Below are 17,275 nucleotides of genomic sequence, written 5' to 3'. Positions count from 1 at the left end.
GTAGTATTTTAGCTGATTATACAACTTAAGCCTCTGTTTTTGTTGGGTTGCTGATATGTCCACCTCGCTAAAGTTTTAAGTCACTAATATGTCTCATATTCGGATTTTTGCTAAATTTTAAGTTTGCTAATATTTAAAGATTTACAGTGTATTTTTTTAAAGTTTTTTATCGAACAGCGAGTGTTATGTACTGACTAGATCAATTTTAATACAAATGAGTTTGTACCTTTCTTAAAGCGAGTGACAAGTCAAAAATTATTTCACGAGGGACATAAATTTGATAATAACTGGTATCAAGTTTGTTATTCTATTTATTACCCCATGTACATGTAGTCTATATAGAAACGATGTAAACTATTTTACACACTTTCTGAGTATTGCTAAAACTTTGTATTTTAATCACATTCACAGATAATTTTCAAAAATGAATTGCATAAACTAATATTTTATTACAAGCTTAACATTGAAAACAGAAAGCCGTAAATGCAAAATCTTTTAAACTACATGACATCATGTTGTGTGTTTGCAAAATCGTGATGACTTCATATTTAGTACAGACAAGGTCATTGGTATAGTAAGCATCAGATTGTCCAATATTATTGTTCATTACACCAATACAGAATATTTGTCACTGAGAATATATGTAAAATATTTCCCCCGTTAAAATGACCACTGGAGTAATAATGTAAAATATCATCCTAACTTACAACATTAAGCTACGTCCAGCTGTTAAATGGAATTTCAAGAGAAGTTATTGATCATCACAGTTTATGATGATTGTTGTACTATGATTATTTTATACATAAGGAAGGAAATGTTTTATTTAACGACGCACTCAACACATTTTTATTTACAGTTATATGGCATCAGATATATGGTTAAGGACCACACAGATAGAGAGAGGAATTCCGCTGTCGCCACTTCATGGGCTACTCTTTTCGATTAACAGCAAGGGATCTTTTATATGCACCATCCCACAGACAGGATAGTACATACTATGGCCTTTGTTACACCAGTTGTGGAACACTGGCTGGAACGAGAAATAGCCCAATGAGGCCACCAACGAGGATTGATCTTAAACTGACCGCGCATCAAGCGAGGGTTTTACCACTGGGCTACGTCCCGTCCCCATTTTATACACAATATCCTGTACTTACCTTCTTTCGTGTACCAGTCAAATAGAAACTTGGAGAACCCCTAGAAAAAACCCCACAATTCACACAATTAAATGTCTTGCCTACCATAAACGTATTTGGTGTCACTGATAGAACAAAATTTACATTCAAAAGATATTCATGTCAATGCATGTAAGAAAACAAAACAAAATTAAAGTTAAAGAAAAATTCAATTAAAATTTTAATTTAATTTTAATTCACTCCCCCTCCTTGGGTACAACTACAAAAAAAGTTTCATTGATAGATTATGAAAAATAGAACTAAATGCAAAGGTTGATGTCATCGCCGCTTCTGCCAGAAAAGTAGTACCTCTATCTCACCTTTTAACTTCGTAAACGTAACACAACAATATGGCTATATGATGCATGCAGGCCAATCATCAATATCGGTACAAACAAAATTAACAAATCGGAGTAGACTTTTAGTAGACTAGATGAAAAGAGAAAATCATATATGTTTTACGGTGCAAATTCATGTTAAATAGAATCAGCTGATGTTGTGATTGCCAGTGTAAACGGAAACAAGAACATGTAAGAACCAGCAATGTGTTATACGTCATCAATGTCCTCACTCTGTCCAGCCTCAAGTTACTCCAAATGTGCAAAATATCATTTACAGTGTACATGTATATCAGAGAATATGGAACATTTTTGACAAACGGTAGAAAAATCCAAAAACATTGTACAGAAGATTAAAAAGCTGGAATTCCAGATAAATCCAGAAAACATTTGTTTCTGAACAGCAAAAAAATTATTTCTCTCATCCTCATGTACATGTGTATACAGGGTATATGAGACAGACCTATCCCATGAAAGAAAGCTATGTAAGAAATTTTTATCTCACATGGGATATCGCATGCTTGTGCTTAATATGACGTTGTTGGTAATATCAGGCCTTTGGATTTTATGGTAACGATCGTTTCCAGTACCTTGTTGGTAGCATGACGGTAAAAACATAGAACCAAAATTTCGTTTCCCATGATAATTATATCGACTACGACTATTCAACGAAAATAACATATATATATAATTATTATTTAAAAAAAAATTGTTTCTAATATCACTTTACTAAAGAGTGTGAATCACACTTGTAATCACAAAACCCAATTTGCATTGTTGTGTTAACCAAACTTCTCAGTGTTCCGGTTCAGGTAAACCCGAATCAGTGTTCGAACACAAGCTCAATCAAACACTTTACACATCTGAACCAAAATAACTGGCACTAATTATTTGTAGTGTATCTCTTAAATATAGGGGTCAAGAAATAGTATTTAAATATAATTTTGTAGAAATTTTTATTTATTAATTTATTTTTTTAATCCCACTGTCCCCTTTCCTTTCTCTCCTTTGAATTCCATCTCATTTCTTCCCGATCTGGCAACTCCTCCTATCTTTCAACTTCTTTCGCTGTCCACCTCCACCTCCCAGTCCTTGTCTCTCCAACTACGACAGGTGCTTGTCTCTTGTGGCTATCTGTGCCACACACCTGCCATTCCCCATCAGCTTTTAGCTGTGGGCTTAGTCTGACCACTTCGGGGAGTGTTCAGTAGTTACTTCTGGCATTGTAAAGAGGCACTTGTAACCACCTACTATGCACCCCTACTAACGGTGGTCGTTAGTTAGTGCCGTGGGTCAGACCAGCTTTATTAGCGGCAGAGGACGAGGATGCCAGGTGGGTGCAGGGAAATACACAGAGACTGCACCAGTGGAGGAAGTTGAGACAGGTAGGTGATGGTGTGGACAGCTCAGAAGACAGAGTCGGAGGAAACTGACAGAAAGGGTCAAAACATATTTAAATCGTGGGAGAAATTGGAAAGTGTTTCTTATATTAAGATAATGAGAATGATAGGCAGAGGGTGATAGATGAGAAAAATGAATGAATGTGTGAGCCAGCTTTGACGGGATTTGAACCACTTGTCGTCAGTTTGATTGTCCAGCGGCTTATCCACTAGACCACGGAGTTGTAGAAAATATTTAATTTTCTGACTACTATCACTGAAGTCGAAAAAAGTCGATGTCACGCATGTGCTTAAGTACTGAAGGTGGCAATCAAATAGGCCCCACTATTTCCTGTAGTTTTATTATGGGTGGAAATGATGTAGGCCTAAACTATTATTTTTATTTAGCTGTCAAAACAGCATGCATATAATGGAGAAGGCATGTCGGAATTCAACTTTATATTGAGTTTAAAAACATGTCTTTTTGAACAGAGTTTTGATATAATAATAATTTAAATCAATGGTATTAAAAATGGGCTCCTATGACTTGTTTTCACGGAACCTTAAAACAGTTTCCGATGGGTTCCCATGATCACAAGGCACGGAACCGAAAAAGTGTTTCCCATGAAATTTGACATCCTGTAATGACATTATATTAATGTGGATACTGATTGATGTGAGGTAATCAGACACAAATTTTAAAATGATATTTTGTTATATATTATAATAGCCATCTTGTTAATTTGTAAATCAATGAAGTAATTGTAAATGGTTAAAAGTTACCGGCCCACCATTCTGAGAACTATTTTTTATTTTTTCCATCAACATTTTGATATTTCATTTTTTAAATTATAATATTGTGAAGTTTTCTGAGAGAGATTCCCATATTAAACAGACCATAAGTTTCCAGTCAGGTGACATTAAAAAACCGGGGAATGTCAATATATTAGGAAAAGAACTCAAAAAGCAAAGAAGTGCATTTCATCCTGGGGGATTAAAAAGAATGCAATCGGTTGCAGAAGATTGTAGGCCAATCGACCATGATTTTTAGTACATAAGTAATACTGAGATTTATTACATACCTATTCAATCTTACTATAGTGATAAAGACATTTTCAAACTGTGTAATACATTTTATTTTGTATCGCACATAATGTGCAATCTGGACCGGAACTTTTAAATGGGGAATTCCCTTTTTATTTTTACTGCAGTTAGCGCCTTTTATTTACTGACGTCATATATGATTTACAAATGATGTCACATCGTATTTGAAACATTACACAAGGCTGCCGCAGAGCATGATTCTTAAAGTTAAGCAAATCCATGAAAGGAGTTTTGATAATAGATTTAACAAAGTGTTGTTGTGACCTTAAATTAAAAACAGTTTTTATAAAACATAAAAGAAGGTATGTAAAAAAATACAGAACTTCACATACGTTGTTTTCGCTTCCTATTTATTGCACTCGTTTATTTTGCGAAAGAACATACCACGAGACCGTGTAGCAGTCTCATGGTATATACTCCTGCCCAAAATAAACTTGTGCAATAAAACGTATGTGAAATTCTGTATATATATTGACCAACGACAGACAACATAATAAATTGGCTTTGTGCAAATTTATACTTTTCTGTTGCATGTTTCCTCACTATTTAACGATGTTTATGAATCACCCGATGTACTTTAGTTAGTGTTCACTTGGTAAGTACAATAAAACCGGTCTAAACCAGATCACACTGCTGGAGACCTAATATTTATCCGGTTTACAAAGGATCCAGTGTTTAGAGGGTTGCGTTTTAGAATAGTTATTTCCCTTGACATCGAATTCATAACTGAACGAACATGTCCAATAATTGCTGAATGAATGTGAATGTCAGAGCGACAAGGACTAATAATAATGTCGCTACATGTATATCCCAATTTTGCAACGTATCGTTCTTATTTATGAACTGAGAGTAAAACATAAACAATAATTCTGCACGCCTACCTCTAGCCTATGGTTGCCAAGACATTTTCGATCTTTCTTAGCAAAATTCAGCATGTGTATCATCTTGTTTCTGTCGCAGACAAAATGTAGTATATTTTAGGTGTTTTCTCTTTTGGGTCATTCTGTGTCAAATCACCCAATGAGTTAAACCCGACCGTCTCAGATTTTTATGAAACTTGGTATACTTGTTGATTGGGATCCCACACCAATCGGACCAGTGGTGTGGGAGATATGGCCCCCCAAATTTTGAGATTTTCGGCCAAAATGGGTGTGGCCACCAACCTTTGAACCCTCATATCTCAGGAACTACTGGGCCAATCTTCATAAAATTGGTATTGTTGGAAAGGTAATTATTGTTCAGTATTGGAGAATGTTGAAAACACTGACCGTTTTTTGTTATTTCTTTTGAAATTCACCTTCCTGGAAACACATGCACATTGAGATGACCTTTCTTGAAATTTAATACTCCCACATGTTTGTAACTCCCCAAGACCGGTAAAAGTTTCAGAGGTGGAAGATTCTTTGTTTAGCCATGGTACACATCTCCAAAATTGCATGTCCATGAAAATAACACCTTTGAAGCCAGTAACGTCTGATTATCGTATACTGAAGTAAACCTGAATAACCAATTCCTGATGCTAGTCGATCACCATCTCTCTTGAACATCAAGTAATACATTGTAGGTCCTACGGCTCCCCATCATATGATGATATTCAAGACTTCCCTGATTGCCTTTCTCCAGTTCAGCAGTCACAGAATCATTTGGTCACCGGCTTCCACCATAGTCTGCAATGGGTAGCATCGGTCGACTTTTCTCCAGAGTACATCCGTGAGAAGATGCAATTGTTGGTGTATCAATGACACAGAAGATGTCCCCTTCACGACGAAAACCAACAAGTGTAGGCTTCGTTTGAAGCCAGTGAAATAACTTAGAAGGTCCGTGACGGGCGCATGGAAGCTGCTGATCAAGTAACCATGCTCTTCTGAAATGTCCTCAACCAGCCCATGGTAATGCCTCATTGTCATACAGCCACAAAACGTCTTTTGCTTCTTGGCTTCTTAGTGCTGTGGGATCCAATCACAAGTAGCTACCAAGTTTCATCAAAATCTGATGACGGTCGGCTTAAAATATCTGCATTTTCCGCCGGTGAAGAGACACAGTAGTGATAGATCGTTTATCGAATACTTCACCTGTCCTCAAAACAAATGTATAGTTCATGGGGTTCGAACCCGCCAACAGCCAATGGGATGACCTAAAAGATTCTACTACTAGATACTCATCAGACATTGTAACTTTAACTTTTAATGATAATCGAACGAAGAATTGAAGCGGGGAGGCTTGACAATTAATAAACCCTTGAGGAGTGGTGACGTAACAGGATGGAGTACGCAGTAGAAGAATTTCAGGCCATCCCATTGGCTGTTGGGATGTTCAAACTAGACTACTATCCTTAGGGGAATGTGCATTTGTTTTGAGGACAGGTGAAGTTGAAAACAAATACAATTTTCTGTTTGTATTTAGTGTATAAAATACAAATTAAGTCAAGGTTTTTAATACATGGTTTAAGTAAGAGAAAATTCAAAACCATGAAATTTGGCCAGTTTTGACAGGATTTTGATATTTTCAGGGTCCGGTTCAGACAGGTTTCACTGTATATATGATATAGGATATTAAACAAGCTTCTATTTCGTATCATGTTTTTGTCGAACATGAAATAATTTTCAGCTGTCACAACACTAATCTTAGCCCGCACAGAAAATACTTTGGGAGAGAAGGCTAGAAAAGAAGGTGGATTGATGATGAAGTGTAGATGTACAAGTTTCGATTTGTACATCAAGCAAGTTCATTTCACCTGATGCAGGTGTACATGTCACTTACATACCAGTATGAAGCATGGAAATGACAAGCAGCACTTTCTGTGATACATGATTTTAAAACTGCCACTTCTTACCCTATCAGCAAACTGTGTAATGTAGCACTGAAGGCGCTCTTTGTTGTCGGTTATTTCACTTATTTGAATGAGAGCATCGAAGTCAAAGTACTTCTCTGCCAGTGACGCTGCACGCTCATACTGTTATAGTCCACTGAAAACAAGCATTGTAGTACAATTATAGTTATAGCCTAGCATTTAAAATTAATAACTTTCTATGGCATAGGAACAAAATTTATAAATTCCATAGGTAAAATATAAATTAAAGTAAATGAAAAATACATTTAAATTTGTTAAATTATTTGGTTAATGAAAATGACAATCTAAAGCTTTGCCTGAAAACTCAGTTCTTAAAATTACTCTTTTTTGAGCTTATAATCAATACAGGCCTCAGAGTATTGAAAATTTGCATAACCTATAAATTTGCATAAATTCAGTGTTCTCACTGGATGAAAATTAAAGGGGGCGTGATCCCCACCTCTCCAAATAACCAGAAAAGCACCCCCCCCCCCCCCCCCCCCCCGAAAAAAAAAAGTAAAATAAAGAAGAAAAAACCATGAAAAAAAAAACCTTAATAACATTTGCTTGGTTACCATATAGTGTTGTGTGTTAGCCAATTGTGGATAAGCCTACCTGTTATTTTGTCCTTCAATATCCAGTACAAAATGGTTGGTACGATCAATAAGCTGACTTATAAAGACGGTTTAAATAATATTTGGAACCCAAGACAGATAACAGTAATCATGAACACTACCACTTCATTATTTTTATACATGTAAGTGGAGATATCCCTAACAAAATGAAAAGTTTCCTTTCTTTTTAATTAGGAATAAAGAATAAACAAATGTCAGTAAATAAAAAAATTATCAGTTATGACCAATTATGAGGACAAACTATCAGACACAAAAAAAACATGGTCATTCTGATGATGTGACAAATGTGACTCCAAATAAGTGGTTTTAGCCGGAGACTGGCGACATGACAAAAATGAAATAAATATTTTGTTTATTCCTCAAAAATTATGTTTTATTGTGTATCAAACAGACAAATGGATACAGGTATTGAACATAACAGAGGCTGTTAAACAGATTGGAATGGCCAATAAGTTTTTGTTTGTTGTGTTTCTGTATGTACCAAGGTTCGTTTCCTTTGATATCTAGTGTACAAACTTACAAAGATAAAAAAAAATTAAGTGTTAAATTTGTTTTTTTTTTAAATAGCAGAGTGGGTATAACTGAAGCTGTGTGTGGTAAATAGAGGATTTGTCACAAGTTTTTTTAATATGATAAATATCAACTGAGTCTATGTTAATCAGTATTTTTTTAGGTTCTGCTGAGACAAATACCAATTAACTAGACGAGGTTGATATTTTGTATATTAAAAAACACGAGTAGTGAATTGTATTCATCATATAAAACTTCTAAAATAACATTTCCATTTGATATTTAGTAAATCACAGTACTAAAGAGTAAAGTCACCTCCATCGGCAATATGACGTCATCACGATTAGCACAAATTCGTACGACGTCACAAATTTGAACTAAATCTTATAAAAATGTTAAGCTCAGATATACAGGTCTTGGTGCCTTGTAAACAAATGACACATTAACAGCAACATTATTACCAAGATACCTTGCAAATTTGCATACCATTATTACACGGGTTAATACACTAAATTATGACATGGGTTTATGACGTGGATATCATGGACAAGTTATAGTATAAAATATAGTATTATGCAGAAAAATATAGCGTGACACATAAAATAAAAAGGAGGAATGACAAAACATGAAACAGGGAAGCAAAACATGAAAGGTCACAGTGACCCCACCTCCCTCCAAACGGATTAGCAAGAACATTGAATTCAGGTAAACCATCTCCTTTTTATGTAACCCAATATGTCCATGTAAATATGTTCTAAATCTAACGCGATAACAAAAAATAGGTTATGCAAAATTAGATTTACATGAGTAATGTGTGAATTAAACTATTGTTTTCACAATTGTCAGAGGCTAAAACTGTGGAAAAAACACACAAAAAAACAAAGCCAACTGATTGTAGAGCAAGAATACTAACACAGAGGTGAGATCTGAAATCAGCTTGGATCATTCTTGTTCATATTTCAACTGTTGATACTGTTCAGACTTTTCTGGATTCTGTCGAAGAGATTCCAGCTGACAACTGTAGCCATCTAACAAGAGATCAGCCATTCGAAGCACTTGTTCAAACAACACACCTCTACCCTCCACGTTCTTTGCTTCTGGCACACCGCTTTCTAGTGTAATGTTAAACTGTAAAACAGAAATATTACAAGTCATCGGAGCTGAAAAGCCTAACCCTCCCCCATATGTCACTCGCCCCACACACTGGGCTGATCAATTTGGAGACAAAGTAAAACTCAATGTATTAATGAAAATCGTTCTTAAGAAAGTACTCAATAAATATTATATCACAACAAAGCTATTAAAATATGCATATACATTTAGACCAATGGGTGTAGTCAAAAGAAGATGCTAAATATAGGTGGCCACTGAATTTTGAGTTGTAAATGTGGTTTTCAGCAAGTATTTTCGCCTGAAAACAATTGCGGCACTACGCAGTCATTTTCAGGAATTGATAGCCGAGTGTGACAGCTATTTGATATTAAATTTGACCGTTTTACCAACAATGAATATCACAAAATATTGGGATATGAATCATAGTTTGTTTTTAAAAACAAATTCTGGTCAGAAAAACAGTTATTGGGAATAATGGACATAAATACTGGACAACTGGCCACAAATGTGTGTAAGTAAATGCAACTTTATAGATTTTTTTGCCTAATTTTAATCAACATTAACTGGAATAAAATATCATAACAATTAGAAAACCCCACAAAAGTAATACTTACCTGTTCATATATGAACATTATTTTATGTATTTACGTGTATAAACATTTAAATGAAAATATGTGAGCAAAAGTTATAAATCTGTATCCTATCAACATGGAACATGGCTAAACATTATCAAATGTACCGATAAATGTTCAATTCGCCTATTTTTATAAAACTTCTCCCCTTTCTTCTAGAAAGGGAGAAGTCACTTATCCTACTTTTTCAATTCTTGATTAGGGCCAGGTTTAATGTTTAATTAACGTCTGATGTGTCTCCATCTACAAAAATAACAAAATGTAAGTGAAAAGTATTCATTTGAGCCTTAGAAATTCCTTCTTTTCCCAGTTTGCCTGCAGTTTGTTATGAGAACAAGCTGTAGTTGACACCTGTTTTGATATGAGAGTGCAGAGGCCCCTGCTTCCACCAGACGAGGTCCACGGAACGTACTCAAAATCAGACAGCTCATCCGCCACCGACTGGAACACTGCCGCCTTACACTGGCGATACTGCAGAGCACTACTCAGAACTCCCTGTGGAAACACAACCCAAACAAGTGTTGACATCAGTGATCCTAAACATACACACGAAAAAACAACAAACACAGTGGATTAAGGAAAGGAAACAGACAAGAAACCAGGCTCTGCTAGACCACGAAGCATCCTCTTTGCAAATCTTTTGGCATTGCACTGTGATATCTCAAAGTTGCGAGAGTTTAGTGAATTAGGTCCCTAGGCGTTACAAGCACCAGTCATGAGACACTGGATAGACAGTTTAGAAAGCAACTATTCCTGCAAACAACTGCATTTCAGTTGAAAGAAAGAAAAAAAGAAATGTTTTATTTAACGACGCACTCAACACATTTTATGTACGGTTATATGGCATCAGACATATGGTTACGGACCACACAGATTTTGAGAGGAAACCCACTGTTGCCACTACATGGGCTACTGTTTCCGATTAGCAGCAAGGGATCTTTTATTTGCGCTTCCCACAGGCAGGATAGCACAAACCATGGCCTTTGTTGAACCAGTTATGGATCACTGGTCGGTGCAAGTGGTTTACACCTACCCATTGAGCCTTGCAGAGCACTCACTCAGGGTTTGGAGTCAGTATCTGGATTAAAAATCCCATGCCTCGACTGGGATCCGAACCCATTACCTACCAGCCTGTAGACAGATGGCCTAACCACGACGCCACCGAGGCCGGTCCCTAGAAATAAGAACACTAATATTATATACTGACACCTAATATAACCCCACAAGTCATGACATCAGTGATTATAGTTGAACATGTAAAAAGAACAGTGGAGGATGAGCCCACCGAGTTACAAACAAATAATTAACTTTCCATTATATTCATTAAAATTAGAAGCATTAAAGCAGGTTAATTTCATGTGTTGATGAACGTAAAAATGCCTGTCGGGAAACTTTGTATCTGATGCATTCACAAACTTATATGTAAACAGCTTTGCCCATTCAGTTTTCAGGGTTTTTTTAGTTCATACCCTGATGAATGTAAATGTATTTACAATGTATTTTAAAAGGTCTGGCATTCTAGTACTGGCTCCAATCCAGTCAGTTTTAACAGCTTAGTGTAGAACTGTTAGGCAGGGTTGAAAAACTTTTACATTTCCCCTGGACTACCAGGTATCTAAAATGTGATAGCCCAGAATACATGTTATGGTAGCCCAAAATTGAAAGATTCGTATATGCTAGTACTGTACCTTTTAAACAATTAAATCTACTGCTTCTTAATTCAGGTATGTTCAACAATGCTACTGCTGCTTTAGACTTAATACAATAGCTTCACATGCACTTGCTTTAAAAACGATTCTCATGGTATGATCATCTACAAAATGTGTCTAGTACACCTTAACTCAAAATGTTCCCTACCCCATACAGTATCTTCAAATGTAACTGCATGTAACTTATTTCTGATGGTATAATCACCAACAAATTTGTCTAGTACCCCTTAGTAAAAGAATTCAAATACATTTGTACCTTCCCCACCCTCTCCAATAACATTTCTTAATGCCACCTACAGCTGATACTGGATAGACAGACCCCTTAGATTTTCCCTTAGTATCTGGCACTAAAAAGTAGATACAAATATATGTTAGATATAATATATGGATGTTGAGCTGTCGTTCAAGAGGGTAAATCGCGGTCTCTCGTCTTGGTGAACAAACCAATCAAAGTACAAATACTATTTTAAAAGCAATCCCCTAATGTGAGATAACACTGTTCTGTTGTTTTATTTCTAACTTCCTCAAACAAAACAAATTACTAGTATCGTACATACACACACCTAGTTTCATTTTTATAAAGGCAGTGTAAACATTATTTAGACCCACAGTATATAATTGTACCGTTGAAACCTGCCACTTCTATTGTTTTTATAAGCGGTCATATCACCCCAATTATAATCTTTTGCAGAATAAACAAATGACAGTAAGTAAAAATCATCAGTTATGACCAACTAAATCTGTGACAGAGGACAAAATATGTAATCACTGTTCTGGTCGAATGTAGGAAAGACAGTCATCACATGACAAATCTGGTGCCAAATTATTGGTTTCGGTAGAAGATTGCCGATAAAAAATTAAATCAAGACGTTATCAGCATACAAATACAGTATAACTGTTATTTTGTGTGAAATAAACAAAAGAACATAGGTATGGTATTTTGTAGAGGCTGTTACAGTACTTGTTAAATTACATAACAGTAAGCTTTAGAAGTCTGTAACGACACAACGGGTTATTGCTAATGTTGCACTTCCATACACAACACTAAATAATTATTATATAGTATTTTCTAAGAAACATTTCTGTTCGCAGATTTATTTATAATTATTTTGTTCAATTAATTAATTTCAAAAACTAATTATCTGGCAGTCCACCAAACGGAGTGTATAATTCGGAACCTTTCCAAAAGAAAGCACAATATATGATGAATCATTATGAAATGTACCAATAAATGTTCACTTCGCCTATTTCTATCAAACTTCTCATCCTTCTCCTGGGAAGAAAGTAACTTTTTCTAGTTTATCATTCTAGATTGAGGCCTGGTGACAATCGACTACCTCATGTGACACTGTTTACAATAGAATGACGTACATGTACTTGTTGCCTGGTGACAATCGACTACCTCATGTGACACTGTTTACAATAGAATGACATATTCGCTGCCTGGTGACAATCAACTACCTCATGTGACACGATTTACAATAGAATGACGTACATGTACTTGTTGCCTGGTGACAATCGACTACCTCATGTGACACTGTTTACAATAGAATGACATACTCGCTGCCTGGTGACAATCAACTACCTCATGTGACACTGTTTACAACAGAATGACGTACATGTACTTGCTGCCTGGTGACAATCGACTACCTCATGTGACACTGTTTACAATTATAGAATGACGTACATGTACTTGCTGCCTGGTGACAATCGACTACCTCATGTGACACTGTTTACAATAGAATGACATACATGTACTTGCTGCCTGGTGACAATCGACTACCTCATGTGACACTGTTTACAATAGAATGACATACTCGCTGCCTGGTGACAATCGACTACCTCATGTGACACTGTTTACAATAGAATGACATACTCGCTGCCTGGTGACAATCGACTACCTCATGTGACACTGTTTACAATAGAATGACATACTCGCTGCCTGGTGACAATCGACTACCTCATGTGACACTGTTTACAATAGAATGACGTACATGTACTTGTTGCCTCGTGACAATCGACTACCTCATGTGACACTGTTTACAATAGAATGACGTGCATGTACTTGCTGCCTGGTGACAATCGACTACCTCATGTGACACTGTTTACAATAGAATGACATACTCGCTGCCTGGTGACAATCGACTACCTCATGTGACACTGTTTACAATAGAATGACATACTCGCTGCCTGGTGACAATCGACTACCTCATGTGACACTGTTTACAACAGAATGACATACTCGCTGCCTGGTGACAATCGACTACCTCATGTGACACTGTTTACAATAGAATGACGTACATGTACTTGTTGCCTGGTGACAATCGACTACCTCATGTGACACTGTTTACAATAGAATGACGTACATGTACTTGCTGCCTGGTGACAATCGACTACCTCATGTGACACTGTTTACAATAGAATGACGTACATGTACTTGCTGCCTGGTGACAATCGACTACCTCATGTGACACTGTTTACAATAGAATGACATACATGTACTTGTTGCCTGGTGACAATCGACTACCTCATGTGACACTGTTTACAATAGAATGACGTACATGTACTTGCTGCCTGGTGACAATCGACTACCTCATGTGACACTGTTTACAATAGAATGACATACTCGCTGCCTGGTGACAATCGACTACCTCATGTGACACTGTTTACAATAGAATGACATACTCGCTGCCTGGTGACAATCGACTACCTCATGTGACACTGTTTACAATAGAATGACATACTCGCTGCCTGGTGACAATCGACTACCTCATGTGACACTGTTTACAATAGAATGACGTACATGTACTTGTTGCCTGGTGACAATCGACTACCTCATGTGACACTGTTTACAATAGAATGACGTACATGTACTTGCTGCCTGGTGACAATCGACTACCTCATGTGACACTGTTTACAATAGAATGACGTACATGTACTTGCTGCCTGGTGACAATCGACTACCTCATGTGACACTGTTTACAATAGAATGACATACTCGCTGCCTGGTGACAATCGACTACCTCATGTGACACTGTTTACAATAGAATGACGTACATGTACTTGTTGCCTGGTGACAATCGACTACCTCATGTGACACTGTTTACAATAGAATGACGTACATGTACTTGCTGCCTGGTGACAATCGACTACCTCATGTGACACTGTTTACAATAGAATGACGTACATGTACTTGCTGCCTGGTGACAATCGACTACCTCATGTGACACTGTTTACAATAGAATGACGTACATGTACTTGTTGCCTGGTGACAATCGACTACCTCATGTGACACTGTTTACAATAGAATGACGTACATGTACTTGCTGCCTGGTGACAATCGACTACCTCATGTGACACTGTTTACAATAGAATGACGTACATGTACTTGCTGCCTGGTGACAATCGACTACCTCATGTGACACTGTTTACAATAGAATGACGTACATGTACTTGCTGCCTGGTGACAATCGACTACCTCATGTGACACTGTTTACAATAGAATGACGTACATGTACTTGCTGCCTGGTGACAATCGACTACCTCATGTGACACTGTTTACAATAGAATGACGTACATGTACTTGCTGCCTGGTGACAATCGACTACCTCATGTGACACTGTTTACAACAGAATGACATACTCGCTGCCTGGTGACAATCGACTACCTTTTTTTTTTTTTTTTTTTTTAAATGAGTTTATTGCCCCCAGATCAGTTGACAGTGTCAAGGTTGGGAAGCCTTGAATCAATGCCTTACAAAAATACATGTATATATTCATATCTTCTAGTTACATACACATGTACATTTGAATTTGTTTAAAAACAATACATAAATATGAATACAATAATGGTTTTGATCTGATGGGGACGGGGAGACAGAATGGACAGATGAAATGAATGGGAAAAAAAAGAGGAAAAATAAACAGAAACTAAAAAAGAGAGAAAGAAGCATGTATTATTTCCTCGTATTGTAGATTAAGATTGGTTTTCTGGTTCTACTGAAGTTTTTGTATATCCAAGCAAGCCCAGATTTTCCTTTAGGTTAATAAAATGTGCAGTTATGACATTGAAGAAAGTAGTATCGATTAATTCTCCAATTTTCAAGCAAAAAGATTCAACCATTTCTCCCAACATCGACTACCTCATGTGACACTGTTTACAATAGCCTGGCCTCAGTGGCGTCGTGGTTAGGCCATCGGTCTACAGGCTGGTAGGTACTGGGTTCGGATCCCAGTCAAGGCATGGGATTTTTAATCCAGATACTGACTCCAAACCCTGAGTGAGTGCTCCGCAAGGCTCAGTGGGTAGGTGTAAACCACTTACACCGACCAGTAATCCATAACTGGTTCAACAAAGGCCATGGTTTGTGTTATCCTGCCTGTGGGAAGCGCAAATAAAAGATCCCTTGCTGCTAATCGGAAAGAGTAGCCCATGTAGTGGCGACAGCGGGTTTCCTCTAAAAATCTGTGTGGTCCTTAACCATATGCCTGACGCCATATAACCGTAAATAAAAATGTGTTGAGTGCATCGTTAAATAAAACATTTCTTTCTTTCTGTTTACAACAGAATGACGTACTCGCTGCCTGGTGACAATCGACTACCTCATGTGACAGTTTACAACAGAACGACATACTCGCTGTGTAACACTCGCTGTGTAATTCTCGCAATGCAATCGCAGCCTGTAGCTTCTCGGCATGTTCACAGAGGAACAATCTGGTAGACATCACCGTCTCTCGCATGACCACACCACAGAGCTGGAAACAAACAAGACTGTTAGTCAAACAGAACTTAATAATCAGTTCAAGGCTACCTGTTGGCAAGCTTCATGTTTAGATTATTTAATATCTTTATTTAACCATGAGTGTGTGTTGTATGTAAGAAAATCAATAGGAAGACAATAAATGAAATTCACTATGAAATGACTATAACAAGGAAAGGAATATTTAATAACATCTCGGCATATTTTAAACTATAAGCATGGCTATTTCATGTACAACAAGACACAATCTGTATAAAAATCATATAGCATTGTAAACTGATTATATACACGACTCGAAACATTTACCAAAATAGTGAAAAGTAATTATTCTTCTATTTTCATGAATTCATGAGTTCTCACCAAGTGCAGAGTTTGCCCCCAAATCTGAACATCCCAACAGCCAGCCAAAGGTAAAGTGGGGTTTTTGTTTTGTTTAACAACACCATTAGAGCATACTGATTAATTAATCATGTCAAAAATGTGGTAATTTATGACACAGTCTTACAAAAAAACCTGTAACATGTTTCCATTAGCAGCAAAGGATCTTTTATATGCACTTCCCTAAAGACAGGACAACATGGCTTTTGATGTACTATAGTCATGGGCCAATGGTTGGGATGGGAAAACCATACTGACAGAATTCATCCCCTGAGGTGCAACAAGCAAGAAAATAGCTATACGCTTGCCCTGTATCTAAAGAAGCCACTTCCAATCACGACAGCAACACATTCTCCATTCCTCCTCGACTATCAACAGAATGCACAAGTAAAATTTGGTAGGCATAATATAAATGGTGAGGATTCTTGAAAAGTCATTAGTAGTTAATGTAACTATTGCCAACACATTCGAACACGCTTGTAATGTGCCTGGCTTTGTGAACTGGATGTATTGGTATTGCTTTAACCAATGGGAATGACCAAAGAGATATCTCCAGGATCCTCTGATGAATTCCTCCCGAGTGATTGATAGAAGCGGCAATAATCAAACAGTTAACGAAAAGCCAATGACATCACCAGTGTTAGAGAAGTAACCTTCTACAATACTGATAACTGATAAGACCAAACTAGTACAGCCGATAACATCACCAGTGT

General features: G+C 36.9%; 1 protein-coding gene across 1 annotated transcript; it reads right to left on the bottom strand.

The window, feature by feature from the left end:
- Positions 1-8,906: 8,906 nt before the first annotated feature.
- On the bottom strand, positions 8,907-16,131 carry LOC121374953 (nuclear pore complex protein Nup133-like). Its single transcript, XM_041502100.1, has 3 exons — positions 16,073-16,131; positions 10,068-10,252; positions 8,907-9,099 (listed from the first exon to the last, which is right to left on the bottom strand). Exons 1-3 carry the CDS (start codon positions 16,119-16,121, stop codon positions 8,914-8,916), a joined length of 420 nt encoding a protein of 139 aa, XP_041358034.1. The 5' UTR covers positions 16,122-16,131; the 3' UTR covers positions 8,907-8,913.
- Between the last annotated feature and the right edge of the window lie 1,144 nt (positions 16,132-17,275).

This window comes from Gigantopelta aegis, chromosome 6 (assembly GCF_016097555.1).
Source record: "Gigantopelta aegis isolate Gae_Host chromosome 6, Gae_host_genome, whole genome shotgun sequence".
Lineage (NCBI taxonomy): Eukaryota > Metazoa > Mollusca > Gastropoda > Neomphalida > Peltospiridae > Gigantopelta > Gigantopelta aegis.
This window is presented reverse-complemented; position numbering and strand designations above follow the sequence as displayed.